At 55.4% G+C, this 19,352-nt stretch overlaps 2 protein-coding genes across 5 annotated transcripts; both read left to right on the top strand.

The window, feature by feature from the left end:
• The first annotated feature begins 399 nt into the window (after nt 1-399).
• Nucleotides 400-2,681, top strand: snapin (SNAP associated protein). Its single transcript, XM_006641545.3, has 4 exons — nt 400-625; nt 946-992; nt 1,232-1,350; nt 1,721-2,681. Exons 1-4 carry the CDS (start codon nt 510-512, stop codon nt 1,826-1,828), a joined length of 390 nt encoding a protein of 129 aa, XP_006641608.1. The 5' UTR covers nt 400-509; the 3' UTR covers nt 1,829-2,681.
• A 479-nt stretch (nt 2,682-3,160) lies between these two features.
• On the top strand, nt 3,161-18,095 carry smad10a (SMAD family member 10a). 4 transcript variants are annotated; one of them, XM_069184973.1, is made up of 12 exons: nt 3,161-3,634; nt 6,009-6,249; nt 9,704-9,878; nt 10,599-10,622; nt 11,560-11,778; nt 12,360-12,521; nt 12,688-12,777; nt 12,861-12,914; nt 13,283-13,466; nt 13,663-13,831; nt 16,770-16,908; nt 17,119-18,095. In XM_069184973.1, exons 2-12 carry the CDS (start codon nt 6,013-6,015, stop codon nt 17,328-17,330), a joined length of 1,665 nt encoding a protein of 554 aa, XP_069041074.1. In that variant the 5' UTR covers nt 3,161-3,634; nt 6,009-6,012; the 3' UTR covers nt 17,331-18,095. The 4 variants fall into 4 exon arrangements, with proteins under 4 accessions (XP_069041074.1, XP_069041072.1, XP_069041071.1 ...); XM_069184971.1 differs by having other exon boundaries at nt 3,162-3,634; nt 6,012-6,249; nt 12,676-12,777; XM_069184970.1 differs by having other exon boundaries at nt 3,163-3,634; nt 12,676-12,777.
• The last annotated feature ends 1,257 nt before the right edge of the window (nt 18,096-19,352 follow it).

Here is a 19,352-nt window from a genome sequence, read left to right as displayed (position 1 = left end):
CTGCCCTCGCCTCGCCTCGCCTCGCCTCCTCCGAGAAAATGGCGACCGACTTCAGACGGGCCAAGATGGAGACTCCGTCCATTTCCGGTCTTAAGTAAATCCAGCCTCTCGAAAGTGCGAACAGTGTTTAAAATCAAGTTTAATCTTTTCTGGTAACAAAACAAACGCTATTTAAAAACAGCAAGAAAATAAACTGAATAGTATAAATCAAACGATATAGTCTCCTTTTGACTCCTTAGTTCTGAAAAAAAGGGTTTCTAGATACTTGGTTAGGAATAAAATGAACTCCGCATCCCACCATGCATCTCGTGTTATTGCGTCACCATGACAGGTTTGTCTATATTTCCTGTCCACCACTTCCGCCGCCTCGCCATTCATTCCACCGTTGTCAGAAAACGCGAAGACTCCACTTCCCAAGGGTCATAGCAGCGCACTCCTCATGTCGGGCCTACAAACATTGCCACTCAGGACTACATTTCCCAGTCGGCTCAGTTGAAGGCTTCGCCGGAATGGCCGCAGTCGCAGTGATAGAGACTCCGTCAGGAAAGGATGCCATCGCCGAGGGGCTGCTGGATTTGCTCAAACCCGCCGTGCAGCAGCTCGACATGCATGTGCACTCAGTGAGGTAAGGGGGCAAGTCAGTCTTCTGTCGGCGGCAGATGGGGGGGAGGGCTGTCACTGCTGGTGACATCGGCTTTTGTGGGTGGCGGGCCGATCGCCCCGTGATGTAGCCTCCCCCGACAGCCCGGAAATAACAATAAGTATGACAGCGAACCACTGGCGCGATGAATTTGCATTCCACAGCGGCGAAGGGCAGATGACAGGGGGGTTAGCGAAGTAATTTCGTTCGTAGTGGAGTGGACTGAAGTCTCGCTCGTCTCAGGCAAGATGTGTTGATGAGTGAAGTCCTGGGCAGTTGTAATATTCCTGCTGTTGTGATTTCAGGGAGAGTCAGGTGGAGCTTCGCGAACACATTGATAATCTGGCCACAGGTAAGAGAAGACTGTCTTCGTAGTGTTAATGTGAAGATACAGAGGAGCTGGACTGAATGTCTGTACAGTGACTCTCCAGCTCTGATGATGATGAAGGAGTGTTAATGTGAAGATACAGAGGAGCTGGACTGAGTGTCTGTACACTGACTCTCCAGCTCTGATGATGATGATGATGATGATGATAGAGTGTTGATGTATGAGGTTGGAGGTTAGCTCTGAAATCTCTCTTTCTCTCTCAGAGCTGTGCAGGATCAACGATCACCAGAAGGTGGCGCTAGACCTGGATCCTTATGTGAAGAAGTTGTTGAATGCTCGGCGCAGGGTTGTGCTTGTCAACAACATCCTGCAGAACGCACAGGTCAGATAACACTGGTGTCCTGACTACTGGTCACTACAGACCCCAGGACACTGTCAGTAAGAGTGGGGTGTGGACCCTGGTGTCCTGACTACTGGTCACTACAGACCCCAGGACACTGTCAGTAAGAGTGGGGTTTGGACCCTGTGTCCTGACTACTGGTCACTACAGACCCCAGGACACTGTCAGTAAGAGTGGGGTGTGGACCCTGGTGTCCTGACTACTGGTCGCTAGACCCCAGGACACTGTCAGTAAGAGTGGGGTGTGGACCCTGTGTCCTGACACTCTTACACTCTCAGCTGTCTGTGTTGGGTTGGTGTCGGTTCTGCATGCGGTCCGATTCGGTCTGACTCGGTTACTCTCTCTTTCCTAGGAGCGACTGCGGCGACTCAATCACAGCGTTGCGAAGGAGACGGCGCGCAGGAAGACCATGCTGGAAACAACTGGAGCATTCGTGCCACGCTCTCCCAGCAAGCCATAGCAGTGCACAGACACACACACAAACTCACACCAACACACAACATCACACAGTGAGACACACACATATGCACCAACACACACTCGCACACTGCCACTCTCCCAGACGCACAGACTTGAGCACCGTGATGCACTGAGACTTGCTCACACTGACACGTGCCACTGGACATCTGTTTGCCTGTCTGTGTGAGGACACGCACACTCCCAGAGATTTGTAGATCTATAGACCCGGGGCTGACTTCCACCGGGGGGCCGGGGGGCCCTGCTCCTCCCGCATCGACAGCAGGACTCCCACACACGCAACACTGACAACAAGCTGCTGTGTCTGGGCTGTAGTTACTGATGCTCACCACCGGGTGGCAGTGTTGCTCTTCAGTGAAGGGCCCCACACAGACGGGCTGTAAACTGTCCTGCTGTTTACTATTAGCAGTTTAATTTGCATTTATTAAAATAAAATATATATTTTGCACTATGCAGTTTTGCAAATGGGATGCAGAGCCTGTGTGATCCAGACACGAGATGAATTGAGCTTTGTTTCAGTCCGGCTGGCCCTGCTATGCAGCTGTAGTGTAGAGGTCAGCTGCCGTCGAGTTCGCCTCCGCCATGGTGTCGAACCCGGGTTTGGAAGCGCCGGGGCGTGCGGGCCCATTGGAGCAGCGCCGCAGCCCCGGGTGTGAGGACAACTCGGGCGGGACAGGAAGAAGGAAGAGGACGTCTCCGCCCTCTGGTGCACTGTGGGAGGAACTGGTGCTGCGCTCCGGGCGCTGGAGATGGGACTGATCGTCTGTTCGTTTGTCGGGGCGCGTGCAGGATGTATGGCAATGTCTTGTGAATAAACCTGTTCCTGTTTGAGTCGACATGGGTCCGAGCAGCTGTGCTTTATTTTCAAGAACTCGTGTGATGTCGGATCTTTGCTGCTTGGGCTTCTGGGAGCTGCTCCCTGACCTTTGACCCCTCCCTGAGAGAAAGGAGAGACATGGAGAGGGGGATAGGAGAGACATGGAGCGGAGCGGAGTGAGAGGAGAGAGGGATAGGAGAGACATGGAGAGGAGTGGGAGGAGATGGGGATAGGAGAGGAGAGAGGAGGGGGAGAGAAGAGAGGAGTGAGAGGAGGGGACAGAAGAGGAGAGGGGAGCAGAGTGAGAGGAGAGAGGAGGGGGTGGGAGAGGGGAGCAGAGGGAGAGGAGTGAGAGGAGGGGGGCAGGAGAGGAGAGGAGCAGAGTGAGAGGAGGGGGGCAGGAGAGGGGAGTGAGAGGAGGGGGCAGGAGAGGGGAGCAGAGTGAGAAGAGAGGAGTGAGAGGAGGGGGCAGGAGAGGGGAGCAGAGGGAGAGGAGGGTGGCAGGAGAGGACAGGCAGAACAGCTGACGATGGGGACAGAAGGACGGGGGGAGAGGATAGGGAAGGAGAGAGGAGACGGGGAGGGCGGAGGGGCCGGGCGTGGTAATCTCCACGGCGCCACCTTAAAAAAACAGCCGGGACTCCGCCGCCCGACCTGTCAGTCACGCCGCGACCCAGACAGACCCCGGGGCTCGAGCGGCTGAGAGGCGGCTCGCCATTGGCCCGGGCGTGGGCGGCCCGGCCTCAGAGCCGCGCTGCCATTGGCTGGCGACCGCCGAGACACTCACGCGCACGGCGTCTCTCCCTTTGTTTTTGTAGCGAGCGCGAGGAGCTGCAGGATGCCCGGCTGGAGTCGGAGAGGCTGAGACACGGAGGACTGGGATCGGGCACAGCAGAGAGGGGGGAAGAAGACCGATCGGGGTTCCCTGCGCCACTTTCTGCTGTCGCGCTGCTGTGCCACACCGATGTGAAAGTAATGCCTTTTAAAATCGATCGATTGATTGACTTCTCTTGCAGTGATCGATATTCCCGTCATTAACCGTTCTCCCGCCCGCGTCGCGTTTCTGCCTCCAATCGCTGGCCCCGAGGTGTAGGATTCAGTCATTCAGACACAGTCCGCCCCCGGCTTGGACCGGAGCTTGTCGTCAGAAGAGCGGTGCCGCGGTGCCGGTACCGACTGCGATCCCGCTCCTCCGCGCTCGTCAGATGGCCGGGTTTTGGGCTGGAAATATATAAATCCAGCCCTTCGCTCGCTGAAGTGAAGTTCAGAACAGTTCGAGGGTTTTCAGTCACCAGAGGGCCCGAGCCAGGCGAAGTTAAGACACTCTGTATCTCCGTCTCAGTCTAAACCTCTGCCTGCCTGTCTCTGTCGTGCTAACTGTATCTGCCTCTCCCACTGGGCTGTACTGTACTGTGCTTTTACCCTGATCGCACTGTACTGTGCTTTTACCCTGATCTCACTGGGCTTCACTGCACTGTACTGTGCTCTTACCCTGATCTCACTGGGCTTCACTGCACTGGATTGTGCTTTTACCCTGATCTAACTGGGCTTTACTGCACTGTACTGTGCTTTTACCCTGATCTCACTGGGCTTCACTGCATTGTCCTGTGCTTTTACCCTGATCTCACTGGGCTTCACTGCACTGTGCTTTTACCCTGATCTCACTGGGCTTCACTGCACTGTTCTGTGCTTTTACCCTGATCTCACTGGGCTTTACTGCACTGTACTGTGCTTTTACCCTGATCTCACTGGGCTATACTGCACTGTACTGTGCTTTTACCCTGATCTCACTGGGCTTCACTGCACTGTCCTGTGCTTTTACCCTGATCGCACTGGCCTGTACTGTGCTTTTACCCTGATCTCACTGGGCTTTACTGTACTGTGCTTTTACCCTGATCCCACTGGGCTGTACTGCACTGTACTGTGCTTTTACCCTGATCTCACTGGGCTTCACTGCACTGTACTGTGCTTTTACCCTGATCTCACTGGGCTTTACTGCACTGTACTGTGCTTTTACCCTGATCTCACTGGGCTTTACTGCGCTGGACTGTGCTCCTGACATACCTTCAGTCCTGGGTTCTGTTCAGGACACACTAATTGCTTTGACACCTCTGCCTCTGGACACATTTGCAGTGCAGACATGTGCACTGTAACTCTGGACCTGTGCAGCAGTTGTAGAAATCTACGGTAGCTCTAGAACTGTCCTGTAGAACAAGACCTTTAACATGATATGATGTAGTTCTGGAATTGAACCACACTGCACTGTAGCTTCAGAAATGTGCTGCAGATCGACTGTGCAGTCCTGTACAGTAGCTTGAGAACTGTCGAACAGTCAAGAGCTGTCCTGTAGCTCTAGAGCTGTACTGTGCTGTCCTGGAGCTGTAGAGCTGTACTGTGCTGTCCTGGAGCTGTAGAGCTGTACTGTGCTGTCCTGTAGCTCTAGAGCTGTCCTGGAGCTCTAGAGCTGTACTGTGCTGTCCTGGAGCTCTAGAGCTGTACTGTGCTGTATTGGAGCTGTAGAGCTGTCCTAGAGCTGTACTGTGCTGTCCTGGAGCTCTAGAGCTGTACTGTGCTGTATTGGAGCTGTAGAGCTGTCCTAGAGCTGTACTGTGCTGTCCTGTAGCTCTAGAGCTGTACTGTGCTGTATTGGAGCTGTAGAGCTGTCCTAGAGCTGTACTGTGCTGTCCTGGAGCTCTAGAGCTGTACTGTGCTGTATTGGAGCTGTAGAGCTGTCCTAGAGCTGTACTGTGCTGTCCTGTAGCTCTAGAGCTGTCCTGGAGCTCTAGAGCTGTACTGTGCTGTCCTGGAGCTCTAGAGCTGTACTGTGCTGTATTGGAGCTGTAGAGCTGTCCTAGAGCTGTACTGTGCTGTCCTGGAGCTCTAGAGCTGTACTGTGCTGTATTGGAGCTGTAGAGCTGTCCTAGAGCTGTACTGTGTTGTCCTGTAGCTCTAGAGCTGTCCTGGAGCTGTAGAGCTGTACTGGAGCTCTAGAGCTGTACTGTGCTATCCTGTAGCTCTGTTGCTGTACTGGAGCTGTAGAGTTATACCATGTTGTCCGGTAGCTCTAGAGCTTTACTGTACTGTAACTATAGAGCTGCTCTGTGGGGTCCTGCGCCTCTAGAGCGGCCCTGTGGGGTCCTGCGCCTCTAGAGCGGCCCCGTGGGGTCCTGCGGCTCTAGAGCGGCCCCGTGGGGTCCTGCGGCTCTAGAGCGGCCCTGTGGGGTCCTGCGGCCCTGTGGGGTCCTGCGGCTCTAGAGCTGCGCCGTGGGGTCCTGCGGCTCTAGAGCGGCCCTGGTGCTGTGGGTGTGCGCAGCGCGTGTCTGTATGAGCCCCTCTCTCTCTGCAGCAGGATGTCGGTGAGCGCCCCCAGCAGCAGCGACGCCTGCCTCAGCATCGTGCACAGCCTCATGTGCCACCGGCAGGGCGGCGAGAACGAGGGCTTCGCCAAGCGCGCCATCGAGAGCCTGGTCAAGAAGCTGAAGGAGAAGAAGGACGAGCTGGACTCGCTCATCACTGCCATCACCACCAACGGGGTTCACCCCAGCAAGTGTGTGACCATCCAGAGGACGCTGGACGGCCGGCTGCAGGTACGAGACACGATATCTTCTATCGACCAGGTCTCCCCCTCACCTCCACCCCTCTGTGCTCAGGGTGCGAGCAACATAGAGACAGAGGGGTTCACACACACCCCCACACTGAGAGACAGAGGGGTTCATACACACCCCCACACACTGAGAGAGACAGAGGGGTTCATACACACCCCCACACTGAGAGAGACAGAGGGGTTCATACACACCCCACACACTGAGAGAGACAGAGGGGTTCACACACACCCCCACACTGAGAGACAGAGGGGTTCATACACACCCCCACACACTGAGAGAGACAGAGGGGTTCATACACACCCCCACACTGGGAGAGACAGGGGGGTTCATACACACCCCCACACACTGAGAGAGACAGAGGCGTCTGTGCTGCTGTGTCAGTGTGTGTCAGTGTGTGTCAGTGTGTGTCAGTGTGTGTCTGTGCTGCTGTGTCAGTGTGTGTCGGGGCGTCTGTGCTGCTGTGTCAGTGTGTGTCAGTGTGTGTCGGGGCGTCTGTGCTGCTGTGTCAGTGTGTGTCAGTGTGTGTCAGTGTGTGTCGGGGCGTCTGTGCTGCTGTGTCAGTGTGTGTCAGTGTGTGTCAGTGTGTGTCAGTGTGTGTCAGTGTGTGTCGGGGTGTCTGTGCTGCTGTGTCAGTGTGTGTCAGTGTGTGTCGGGGCGTCTGTGCTGCTGTGTCAGTGTGTGTCAGTGTGTGTCGGGGCGTCTGTGCTGCTGTGTCAGTGTGTGTCAGTGTGTGTCGGGGCCTGTGCTGCTGTGTCAGTGTGTGTCGGGGCCTGTGCTGCTGTGTCAGTGTGTGTCAGTGTGTGTCGGGGCCTGTGCTGCTGTGTCAGTGTGTGTCAGTGTGTGTCGGGGCGTCTGTGCTGCTGTGTCAGTGTGTGTCAGTGTGTGTCGGGGCCTGTGCTGCTGTGTCAGTGTGTGTCAGTGTGTGTCGGGGCCTGTGCTGCTGTGTCAGTGTGTGTCGGGGCATCTGTGCTGCTGTGTCAGTGTGTGTCAGTGTGTCTGTGCTGCTGTGTCAGTGTGTGTCGGGGCCTGTGCTGCTGTGTCAGTGTGTGTCAGTGTGTGTCAGTGTGTGTCAGTGTGTGTCAGTGTGTGTCAGTGTGTCTGTGCTGCTGTGTCAGTGTGTGTCGGGGCATCTGTGCTGCTGTGTCAGTGTGTGTCAGTGTGTCTGTGCTGCTGTGTCAGTGTGTGTCGGGGCCTGTGCTGCTGTGTCAGTGTGTGTCAGTGTGTGTCAGTGTGTGTCAGTGTGTGTCAGTGTGTGTCAGTGTGTGTCAGTGTGTCTGTGCTGCTGTGTCAGTGTGTGTCGGGGCATCTGTGCTGCTGTGTCAGTGTGTGTCAGTGTGTCTGTGCTGCTGTGTCAGTGTGTGTCGGGGCCTGTGCTGCTGTGTCAGTGTGTGTCAGTGTGTGTCAGTGTGTGTCAGTGTGTGTCAGTGTGTGTCAGTGTGTGTCGGGGCCTGTGCTGCTGTGTCAGTGTGTGTCGGGGCCTGTGCTGCTGTGTCAGTGTGTGTCAGTGTGTCTGTGCTGCTGTGTCAGTGTGTGTCAGTGTGTGTCGGGGCGTCTGTGCTGCTGTGTCAGTGTGTGTCAGTGTGTGTCGGGGCCTGTGCTGCTGTGTCAGTGTGTGTCAGTGTGTGTCAGTGTGTGTCAGTGTGTGTCAGTGTGTGTCAGTGTGTGTTGGGGTGTCTGTGCTGCTGTGTCAGTGTGTGTCAGTGTGTGTCTGTGCTGCTGTGCTCTGTGTGCAGCTGGTTCGGACTGAGAGCACGGCTCCCGCCTGCCTGCCCCTCCCCCGCCGGGGCAGGAGGGAGGGGCACAAGACGGGGTTGTTTTGTCTGAGACACAGGAAGGGGGCAGGTTTAAGTTAAGCCCGTCTGTCTCTGTGTGTGTGTGTGCGCGCGCGTGGGCGTGTGTGTGTGTCTCTTTCTCCATCTCCTCCTATTTTCCCTCTCTTCTTCCTCTCTCTGTTCTGTTATCATCATCTTATGAACAGTTGTATTATTCTGTTATGATCAGAATTAGCATTTGCAAGCATTCCGGACGAGAGGATGACGTCACTATTGCATACTGTCACTGTGTTTCTCAGACTGTGACGGGAGGCACATAGTGAACTGTTAGGCTCTCTCTCCTCCTCTTTCTCCTCCTCTCTCCCCTCTTTCTCCTCCCCTCTCTCTCCAGTGTCAGGGTGGGTGACATCTCTGCTGTAGTTACTCAGCAGCCTGGCTCCAGTCGGCCCTGGTATATTGGATTAACTCCCCCATCTCTGCCTCGCTCTGCCTCTCTCCTCTCTCTCCCCTCTCTCTCCCCTCTCTCTCCCCTCTCTCTCCCCTCTCTCTCCTCTCTCTCTCTCCTCTCTCTCTCCCCTCTCTCCCTCTCTCTTGTTTCTCTTTTGGATCTTTCCTTTTTCTTGCCCTCAGTCCTCTCTATCTCTCATTTAGTTTAAAATCCCCACTTGTTCTATGAAGTGTTTATTGATCTGTGAAGTGTTTTCAAAGATTATTGATCTCTGCAGCATCCTGCTGGATCACTGTAGGGCTTCCAAAGGAGTGAACCAACATTTTCCCAGTCAATACACCCCCTCAGCAAATTCTCCCAGCAAACAAACTGGGACAGCCCCCTCACACCGCTCCAGCACTGGAGAGATGAAGATAACACCCTCCTCTTCATCCTGTGACACCCACACTGTCAGGACAACAGCTCCTCTTCCACACTGCAGCCCCACAGCAGAGCTGAGGACTGACAACTCCCACTGACAGCACACACACAGACTGCAGGAGCCCTGGCCAGACACAGGGGGGCGCTGTTCTCCTCCTCTGACACCTGCACTGTCAGGACAACAGCTCCTCTTCCTCTGTGACCTGACCCAGACTGGACCAGCGATCTCTGGACTGTAGGGTTACAGTGTGACCCAGACTGGACCAGTGATCTCTGGACTGTAGGGTTACAGTGTGACCCAGACTGGACCAGCGATCTCTGGACTGTAGGGTTACAGTGTGACCCAGACTGGACCAGCGATCTCTGGACTGTAGGGTTACAGTGTGACCCAGACTGGACCAGCGATCTCTGGACTGTGGGGTTACAGTGTGACACAGACTGGACCAGTGATCTCTGGACTGTAGGGTTACAGTGTGACCCAGACTGGACCAGTGATCTCTGGACTGTAGGGTTACAGTGTGACCCGGCCCAGACTGGACCAGTGATCTCTGGACTGTAGGGTTACAGTGTGACCCAGACTGGACCAGTGATCTCTGGACTGTGGGGTTACAGTGTGACCCGGCCCAGACTGGACCAGCGATCTCTGGACTGTAGGGTTACAGTGTGACCCAGACTGGACCAGTGATCTCTGGACTGTAGGGTTGCAGTGTGACCCAGCCCAGACTGTGTGTTGTGCTGTCTGCTGGGTGCAGTAACCCCTCTCTCTCTCTCTCTCTCTCTCTCTCTCTCTCTCAAGGTGGCTGGGCGGAAGGGGTTTCCCCATGTGATCTACGCTCGGCTGTGGCGCTGGCCCGACCTGCACAAGAACGAACTGAAACATGTCAAGTTCTGCCAGTTCGCCTTCGACCTCAAATACGACAACGTCTGCGTCAACCCCTACCACTACGAGAGAGTGGTGTCACCCGGCATCGGTATGGTGCGCCCCAAATCCCCAGTGGACACACACACACACACAAAGACACAAACATCGGTATGGTGCACCCCAAATTCCCAGTGGAAACACACACACAAACATTGGTGTGGGGCGCCCCAGTTCCCCAGTGAACTCACACAGGCAGAGACACAGGGCATAGTCCAGAGATCACTGGTCCTGTCCAGTCTGGGTCACACTGTAACCCTACAGTCCAGAGATCACTGGTCCAGTCTGGGACACACTGTAACCCTACAGTCCAGAGATCACTGGTCCAGTCTGGGCCGGGTCACACTGTAACCCTACAGTCCAGAGATCACTGGTCCAGTCTGGGTCACACTGTAACCCTACAGTCCAGAGATCACTGGTCCAGTCTGGGCCGGGTCACACTGTAACCCTACAGTCCAGAGATCACTGGTCCAGTCTGGGTCACACTGTAACCCTACAGTCCAGAGATCGCTGGTCCAGTCTGGGTCACACTGTAACCCTACAGTCCAGAGATCACCGGTCCAGTCTGGTCCTGACAGTGCAGGTGTCAGAGGAGGAAGAGGAGGGTGGAGATGGGGTAACAAGCAGAGGGTGTGGCAGTACAGTGGTCAGTGGTCAGCGGTCAGCTCACCTGCTGTGTTCTGTCCCCCTCTCAGGCCTGAGGATGCCGTTGTGCGCTGCTGTGAGTAACCCAGCCTCTCTCTCTGTCCCTCTCTCTCCTTTTTCTCTGAAGCAGGTCTCAGCCTGCAGAACACAGGTGAGTGTGGCAGAAACTGACATTCTCAACTCCGGTAGTCGCAGTCGGAGCCCTGACCTCCCCCCGCCCCCACATGCCCCGCGGACACCCCAAACTCCGAAGTGTCTGGGTCCCCGAAAGAGCGAGTGAAACTCACGATGGCCGGAGTGGTGACACAGGACGGGAGCCTCCGGCCCCTCCAGCGCGTTGGGTAGCTAGAAGCACGTTGATCCAGCGTCTCGGCCAGCTGCTTCTGCAAAGAATCCGGCAACGTGGCTGGGCAGCCTGTTCCACGCCCCCGCCGCCCTCTGTGTAAATTATTGGCATCTTGTGTCCCCTGGTTGGTGTTTCGCTGCTGATTCTGAAGAAGCCTGCTGGCTGTCTCGGCGTCTGTGAGGATCGCAGGTCTCCTCCTAGTCCTCTCTCCGGACTGAAGAGACTCAGTTCCTCCAGCCTGTCAGCGATGTTCAGTCCCTTCAGCTCCAGAATGTATCCGGCTGCTCTTCCCTGGCCAGCGCTGGGGCTCTGGGTTCAATTCCAGAAACCTGGGCTGCTGTCTGTGTGGAGTTTGCATGTTCTCCCCGTCTTCCTGTGGGTTTCATCCAGGTGCTCTGGCTTCCTTCTGTGGCCCACAGACTTGCTGGTGGGCTGATTGGCTTCTGGGAAAACTGGCCCTGGAGTGAGTGTGTGTGATGGACTGGTGTCCTGCCCAGGGTGTACCCTGCCTTGCACCTGTTGCTTGCTGGGATAGAGTCCGGCTCCGGCAGTTGCTGGAATTGTGCTAAATGCATCAGTGTGTTATAGAGCTTGAGCACAGCCTCCCCTGAGTCAGATAGGTCTGTACTGGCATGTTGTTTGCCTTCCTGCTCAGCGTGAACACCCTAGTCCAGCTCGGTCCAGCTCGGCCTCAGCGCAGTGTTGAGTTTAACCTTTGACCCCACGTCCGCTGTCTCCCCAGCGCCCCCCGGCCGCCTGATTAAGGAGGAGTTTATCCACGACTGCATCCAGATGGACAGCGCCCCCCCAGGCCTGCCCCCCCCGCCCGAGCACGTGGGGCTGAAGCTGCCCCCCCCGGAGCACTATGGACAGCCCCTGCCCCCCCTGCAGCTGTCCCCCGAGCCGCCCCGCGCCCCCCCGCCCGGCGGCCTGTACCCCAGCCTCCCCCTGTCGCCCCCAGGTGAGCAGGCAGCGTGTAGACACCGAATGTATCTCTCTCCTCTCTCCTCCGTTCACTCAGATTTACAGTTGTACTATGATGATCAGTGAATCACGGTGTTTTCTCCTTCTCTGTCTCCCTGTCTCTCTCCTCCTCTCTCTTTACTATCTCTCTCCTCCCTGGCTCTCCTCCTGTGTTTCCTTCCCTCTCCTCCTGTCTCTCCCTCTGCTTGTGTCTCCTCCTGCCTCTCTCACCCCTCTCTACTCTCCTCTCTGTCCTCCTGTCTCTCCCTCTGTCTCTGTCTTCTTCTCTCTCTCCTCCTCTCTCTCGCTCCTCTCTCTCCTCCTGTCCCTCTCTCTCGCTCCTCTCTCTCCTCCTCTCTCTCCTCCTGTCCCTCTCTCTCACTGCTCTCTGTCCTCATGTCCCTCTCCCTCTCTCCCTCTCTCTCCTCCTCTCTCTTGCTCCTCTCTCTCCTCCTGTCCCTCTCTCTCGCTCCTCTCTCTCCTCCTGTCCCTCTCTCTCCTCTTCTCTCTCGCTCCTCTCTCTCCTCCTGTCCCTCTCTCTCGCTCCTCTCTCTCCTCCTGTCCCTCTGTCTCTCTCAGCCTCCAGCTCCATGCTGCCCTTGCCTGCTCACAGCGAGGGACTCCTGCAGATCGCACCGCCCGCTCCGCCCCAGACGATGGCGCCCACGCCGCCTCCCTCCGCCCCCTCCCAGAACGGCTACAGCACCCCCACGCACAGCCAGCCCCAGAGCAGCTTCCACAGTGAGTCCCGGGTTCGAGGCTGTGCTGTCGTGGAGACGCTGTCTCGGTGTGCTCGCGTGTCAGTGTGTCCCAGTGTAAGAGAGTGAACTGCGCAGGCACGAGTGAGCTCACAATCGTGCCCTCTCTCCCTCTCTCCCTCTCCCATCCATGGCAGCGACCTGGACAGGCAGTAGCACAGCCGCCTACACTCCTGTAGGACCCCAGCAAAATGGGAGGAGCCACGCCCAGCCCCCCCTTCATCACCCCGCCCACTTCTGTAAGTCTCCAGTCCTCCATTGCACCTCCAGCCTATCACTCCCCTGCGGCACTAATCTGATGTCACTTCATTCCGGTCTACAGGGTCTCAGCATCAGAACTCCGCAGCCTTCCCTCCTCCTGTCTCCAGCCATCCAGGTACTGATGAGTACTGCTGCTTTCCCTGTCTCCCTGTCTCCCTGTCTCCCTGTCTCCCTGTCTCCCTGTCTCCCTGTCTCCCTGTCTCTCATCTCCCCTGGAGACAAGCTGAGATAGGCAAGCTCTAAGATAAGATCTAAGACTCTGACTAAGATATGCAAACAGATAAGCAAAGCTCTGTGTCTGTCTCTCTCCAGCACCAGAGTTCTGGTTCAGACAGACAGACTGTGTTCAGACAGCCCTGCTGGTGCTCAGTCTCCTGTGTGTCTCTCTCCAGCACCAGAGTTCTGGTTCAGACAGACTGTGTTCAGACAGACTGTGTTCAGACAGCCCCGCTGGTGCTCAGGCTCCTGTGTGTCTCTCTCCAGGCCCAGAGTTCTGGTGCTCCATCTCCTACTTCGAGATGGACGTGCAGGTTGGGGAGCAGTTCAAGGTGCCGGCCAGCTGTCCGGTGGTCACTGTGGACGGCTACGTGGACCCGTCTGGCGGAGACCGCTTCTGTCTGGGCCAGCTGAGCAACGTGCACCGGACTGAGGCCAGCGAGAGAGCCAGGTGTGTGTGTGTCTGCAGTCTGAGGCCAGCGAGAGAGCCAGGTGTGTGTGTGTGTGTCTGCAGTCTGAGGCCAGCGAGAGAGCCAGGTATGTGTGTGTGTGTGTGTCTGCCGTCTGGGGCCAGTGAGAGAGCCAGGTGTGTGTGTGTCTCCTCTCTCCCTGACTGCTCCCCTCTGTCCGTGCCTCCTGTCTCCCAGGCTGCACATCGGGAAGGGCGTGCAGCTGGAGTGCCGTGGGGAGGGAGATGTCTGGATGCGCTGCCTCAGCGATCACGCCGTCTTCGTGCAGAGCTACTACCTGGACCGCGAGGCTGGCAGGGCGCCAGGCGACGCCGTGCACAAGATCTACCCAGGAGCCTACATCAAGGTGAGGACCCCTTCAGCGGGAGATTCTGGGGCTCCCCCTGTGTCTCTCAGCGTTACTTAAAGACGGTCATAGGTCATGGTGCAGTGTCTGTCTGTGGCTGTGCCTTCTTCTCATTAGTGTCTGTGTTGTGTTCTTTGGGCGCCCTCTGGTGGTAGAGACAGGGGATGTAGCGGGAAGGGATGTGCAGGATTAACCCCTCTCTCTCTGCAGGTGTTTGACGTCAGGCAGTGTGTGCAGGATTAACCCCTCTCTCTCTGCAGGTGTTTGACGTCAGGCAGTGTGTGCAGGATTAACCCCTCTCTCTCTGCAGGTGTTTGACCCCAGGCAGTGTGTGCAGGATTAACCCCTCTCTCTGCAGGTGTTTGACGTCAGGCAGTGTGTGCAGGATTAACCCCTCTCTCTCTCTGCAGGTGTTTGACGTCAGGCAGTGTGTGCAGGATTAACCCCTCTCTCTCTGCAGGTGTTTGACCCCAGGCAGTGTGTGCAGGATTAACCCCTCTCTCTCTCTGCAGGTGTTTGACCTCAGGCAGTGTGTGCAAGATTAACCCCTCTCTCTCTCTGCAGGTGTTTGACCTCAGGCAGTGTGTGCAGGATTAACCCCTCTCTCTCTCTCTCTGCAGGTGTTTGACCTCAGGCAGTGTGTGCAGGATTAACCCCTCTCTCTCTCTCTGCAGGTGTTTGACCTCAGGCAGTGTGTGCAGGATTAACCCCTCTCTCTCTCTGCAGGTGTTTGACCTCAGGCAGTGTGTGCAGGATTAACCCCTCTCTCTCTCTGCAGGTGTTTGACCTCAGGCAGTGTGTGCAGGATTAACCCCTCTCTCTCTGCAGGTGTTTGACCTCAGGGAGTGTGTGCAGGATTAACCCCTCTCTCTCTCTGCAGGTGTTTGACCTCAGGGAGTGTGTGCAGGATTAACCCCTCTCTCTCTCTGCAGGTGTTTGACCCCAGGCAGTGTGTGCAGGATTAACCCCTCTCTCTCTCTGCAGGTGTTTGACCTCAGGCAGTGTGTGCAGGATTAACCACTCTCTCTCTGCAGGTGTTTGACCTCAGGCAGTGTGTGCAGGATTAACCCCTCTCTCTCTGCAGGTGTTTGACCTCAGGCAGTGTGAGCAGGATTAACCCCTCTCTCTCTCTCTGCAGGTGTTTGACCTCAGGCAGTGTGTGCAGGATTAACCCCTCTCTCTCTGCAGGTGTTTGACCTCAGGCAGTGTGTGCAGGATTAACCCCTCTCTCTCTGCAGGTGTTTGACCTCAGGCAGTGTGTGCAGGATTAACCCCTCTCTCTCTGCAGGTGTTTGACCTCAGGCAGTGTGTGCAGGATTAACCCCTCTCTCTCTCTGCAGGTGTTTGACCTCAGGCAGTGTGTGCAGGATTAACCCCTCTCTCTCTCTGCAGGTGTTTGACCCCAGGCAGTGTGTGCAGGATTAACCCCTCTCTCTCTCTGCAGGTGTTTGACCTCAGGCAGTGTGTGCAAGATTAACCCCTCTCTCTCTCTGCAGGTGTTTGACCTCAGGCAGTGTGTGCAGGATTAACCCCTCTCTCTCTCTCTGCAGGTGTTTGACCCCAGGCAGTGTGTGCAGGATTAACCCCTCTCTCTCTCTGCAGGTGTTTGACCTCAGGCAGTGTGTGCAGGATTAACCCCTCTCTCTCTCTGCAGGTGTTTGACCTCAGGCAGTGTGTGCAGGATTAACCCCTCTCTCTCTGCAGGTGTTTGACCTCAGGGAGTGTGTGCAGGATTAACCCCTCTCTCTCTCTGCAGGTGTTTGACCTCAGGCAGTGTGTGCAGGATTAACCCCTCTCTCTCTCTGCAGGTGTTTGACCTCAGGCAGTGTGTGCAGGATTAACCCCTCTCAATTCAATTCAATTCAATTCAAGGTGCTTTATTAGCATGACCGATAGGTACAATCAGTGTACCTCTCTCTCTCTGCAGGTGTTTGACCTCAGGCAGTGTGTGCAGGATTAACCCCTCTCTCTCTCTCTGCAGGTGTTTGACCTCAGGCAGTGTGTGCAGGATTAACCCCTCTCTCTCTCTCTGCAGGTGTTTGACCTCAGGCAGTGTGAGCAGGATTAACCCCTCTCTCTCTCTGCAGGTGTTTGACCTCAGGCAGTGTGTGCAGGATTAACCCCTCTCTCTCTCTCTGCAGGTGTTTGACCTCAGGCAGTGTGAGCAGGATTAACCCCTCTCTCTCTCTGCAGGTGTTTGACCTCAGGCAGTGTGAGCAGGATTAACCCCTCTCTCTCTCTGCAGGTGTTTGACCTCAGGCAGTGTGAGCAGGATTAACCCCTCTCTCTCTCTGCAGGTGTTTGACCTCAGGCAGTGTGAGCAGGATTAACCCCTCTCTCTCTCTGCAGGTGTTTGACCTCAGGCAGTGTGAGCAGGATTAACCCCTCTCTCTCTCTGCAGGTGTTTGACCTCAGGCAGTGTGTGCAGGATTAACCCCTCTCTCTCTCTCTGCAGGTGTTTGACCTCAGGCAGTGTGTGCAGGATTAACCCCTCTCTCTCTCTCTGCAGGTGTTTGACCTCAGGCAGTGTGTGCAGGATTAACCCCTCTCTCTCTCTGCAGGTGTTTGACCTCAGGCAGTGTGTGCAGGATTAACCCCTCTCTCTCTCTGCAGGTGTTTGACCTCAGGCAGTGTGTGCAGGATTAACCCCTCTCTCTCTGCAGGTGTTTGACCTCAGGGAGTGTGTGCAGGATTAACCCCTCTCTCTCTCTGCAGGTGTTTGACCTCAGGCAGTGTGAGCAGGATTAACCCCTCTCTCTCTCTGCAGGTATTTGACCTCAGGCAGTGTGTGCAGGATTAACCCCTCTCAATTCAATTCAATTCAATTCAAGGTGCTTTATTAGCATGACCGATAGGTACAATCAGTGTACCTCTCTCTCTCTGCAGGTGTTTGACCTCAGGCAGTGTGAGCAGGATTAACCCCTCTCTCTCTCTGCAGGTGTTTGACCTCAGGCAGTGCCACAGACAGATGCAGCAGCAGGCTGCCACAGCACAGGCGGCGGCGGCGGCCCAGGCGGCAGCGGTGGCTGGGAACATCCCTGGGCCGGGCAGTGTGGGGGGTATCGCGCCCGCTATCAGTGAGTACTGCCTGCCGCTGCCTCTCTCCCCTGTCTCTCTCTCTCTCTCCCCTGTCTCTCTCTCTCACTCTCTCCCCTGTGTCTCTCTCTCCCCTGTCTCTTTCTCTCTTTCACCTGTCTGTCTCTCTCTCTCCCCTGTCTCTCTCTCTCTCTCTCTCTCTCTCTCTCTCTCTCTCTCTCTCTCTCACTCTCCCCCTGTCTGTCTCTCAGGCCTGTCCGCAGCTGCAGGTATCGGAGTGGACGACCTGCGCAGGCTGTGCATCGTGAGACTGAGCTTCGTGAAGGGCTGGGGCCCGGACTACCCGCGCCAGAGCATCAAGCACACCCCCTGCTGGGTGGAGGTGCACCTGCACCGCGCCCTGCAGCTGCTGGACGAGGTCCTGCACACCATGCCCCTGTCCGACCCGGGCCCGGCCCACTGACCCGCAGGGAGCGAACTCCCGCCCAAGGGGGACCTGGGTCAGAGCTGCGGACACAGGTGACCGACCCGAGCCGCCCTGACCTGAGACCCCGGTCCAGAACCTCTCGCCCACAGCTGACCCCCCCCCCCAGCACCAACAGACCTGGGTCCAGATCCTCTAAAGGCAGGCTACTGGGTCAGTACCGCACAACCACTGGTCGGGAACCAAACCCAGGCACCGTGCACGGGGTCTGGCCGGTTCTGGTCCGAAAGAAAAGAACAGAAACCTGCCTCCAAACTGACCTGGCTGGGCACCCAGTAGGAGCACTGACCCTTGGGCCGACCACAAGACTCGGAACACAGCACCCCCTCCCTCCCCTTTGCTCCCACAGAACCAGACCGAGCGACTGGCTGGGGCTCGACCTGGGCGAGCTCTGCCCAGGATGTCCAGGGCCCTGTCCCAGGGCCGCTGGGCTTCATGGGTACATCTGTAACCAAAAGAAACGGAGAGCAGGGACGAGACCTCCCTGATCGCACTCAGTCTGGGGACCAAAACTTTAATTAACCAAAAATCGTATACCACTTTGCCAAAATATGTAGTCTCACCAAAGCCTCAATACGTTGAAATCGGTGTTAAGCCACGACGTAGTCAGCAGTATTTTCACTCGCGCTGTAGCTTTGTCTGTGTTAGAGAGTACGTGTGCGCTGTCTGCTTCCTGGCGAGAGCAAAGGTTCAGTTCTAGTGTAGGACACGAAAGGGACACACTAATAAAGTCTTTGAGATACATTTCCTTCTGCTGTGTATTTCTTAACCTGCTCCTCTTAACGAGTAATCACCAGCCCCCAGGACACAGTATAAACCCCCAGACACTGGGACACACAGTATAAACCCCCAGACACCAGGAGACACAGTATAAACCCCCAGACACTGGGAGACACAGTATAAACCCCCTAGACACTGGGACACACAGTATAAACCCCCTAGACACCGGGACACACAGTATAAACCCCCAGACACTGGGACACACAGTATAAACCCCCAGACACTGGGAGACACAGTATAAACCCCCAGACACTGGGACACACAGTATAAACCCCCTAGACACCAGGAGACACAGTATAAACCCCCCAGACACCGGGACACACAGTATAAACCCCCAAACACTGGGACACACAGTATAAACCTCCAGACACTGGGGGAGACAGTATAAACCCCCTAGACACCGGGACACACAGTATAAACCCCCAGACACCGGGAGACACAGTATAAACCCCCAGACACCAGGAGACACAATATAAACCCCCAGACACTGGGACACACAGTATAAACCCCCAGACACCGGGACACACAGTATAAACCCCCAGACACCAGGAGACACAGTATAAACCCCCAGACACCGGGAGACATAGTATAAACCCCCCAGACATCGGGAGACACAGTATAAACCCCCAGACACTGGGAGAGACTGCAGAGTTTTGACACACTTTTGGACATTGTTAACTAAGAAGTGTGGTTTCTTATTTAAAACTTGTAAAATACATTCCACTGCTTAGTGCTTTTGAGGAAAGACCCAGGAACACTGTTCCAGCCTTGCTCTGGGTGAGAAATTACCTAATTGAAATGGACACCTCAGTTCTTTAAATACTGTAGCCGTTCTTTAAAACAAGTAAATACTCATATTTCTCAAGTAGGAAACTCTGCTCAGCCATTCTGATTGATTGTTTCAGTAAATGGCTCATCTGATCAAGTTGTAAATTTTTGTAGCGTTATTACATTTATTTTAATTATATTAAAAAAGACTGCTGAGCCTACACTGTACATCAAAAGTACAATAATATCACCAAATAAAATGTATCTGTTCTGATTTGAGTTTGTGTATAAGGAAACTATGCATGAAATATGAGCGAAATATTTCGCGTTTTTTATGACTTATTGGGAAATACTCTAAACTGTACCACTGCAAGATTCATTAAAAAAAAAAGAGTTCTGGTTTAAAACCTCAGTTCAGCAAGGAGATTCTCGCTCAAACCAAACTCTGCTTCC

The sequence above is a fragment of the Lepisosteus oculatus genome, chromosome 27 (assembly GCF_040954835.1).
Source record: "Lepisosteus oculatus isolate fLepOcu1 chromosome 27, fLepOcu1.hap2, whole genome shotgun sequence".
NCBI lineage: Eukaryota > Metazoa > Chordata > Actinopteri > Semionotiformes > Lepisosteidae > Lepisosteus > Lepisosteus oculatus.
This window is presented reverse-complemented; position numbering and strand designations above follow the sequence as displayed.

Bases quoted from the DNA above. Each gene is read 5' to 3' on its own strand.
- snapin (XM_006641545.3), top strand. From the start codon at position 510: ATGGCCGCAGTCGCAGTGATAGAGACTCCGTCAGGAAAGGATGCCATC. The intron at 626-945 runs GTAAGGGGGCAA...TTGTGATTTCAG, and splicing joins ATGCATGTGCACTCAGTGAG to GGAGAGTCAGGTGGAGCTTC. The intron at 993-1,231 runs GTAAGAGAAGAC...TTTCTCTCTCAG, and splicing joins CATTGATAATCTGGCCACAG to AGCTGTGCAGGATCAACGAT.
- smad10a (XM_069184971.1), top strand. From the start codon at position 6,013: ATGTCGGTGAGCGCCCCCAGCAGCAGCGACGCCTGCCTCAGCATCGTG. The intron at 12,522-12,675 runs GTGAGTCCCGGG...CATCCATGGCAG, and splicing joins GCCCCAGAGCAGCTTCCACA to CGACCTGGACAGGCAGTAGC. The intron at 13,467-13,662 runs GTGTGTGTGTGT...CCTGTCTCCCAG, and splicing joins GAGGCCAGCGAGAGAGCCAG to GCTGCACATCGGGAAGGGCG.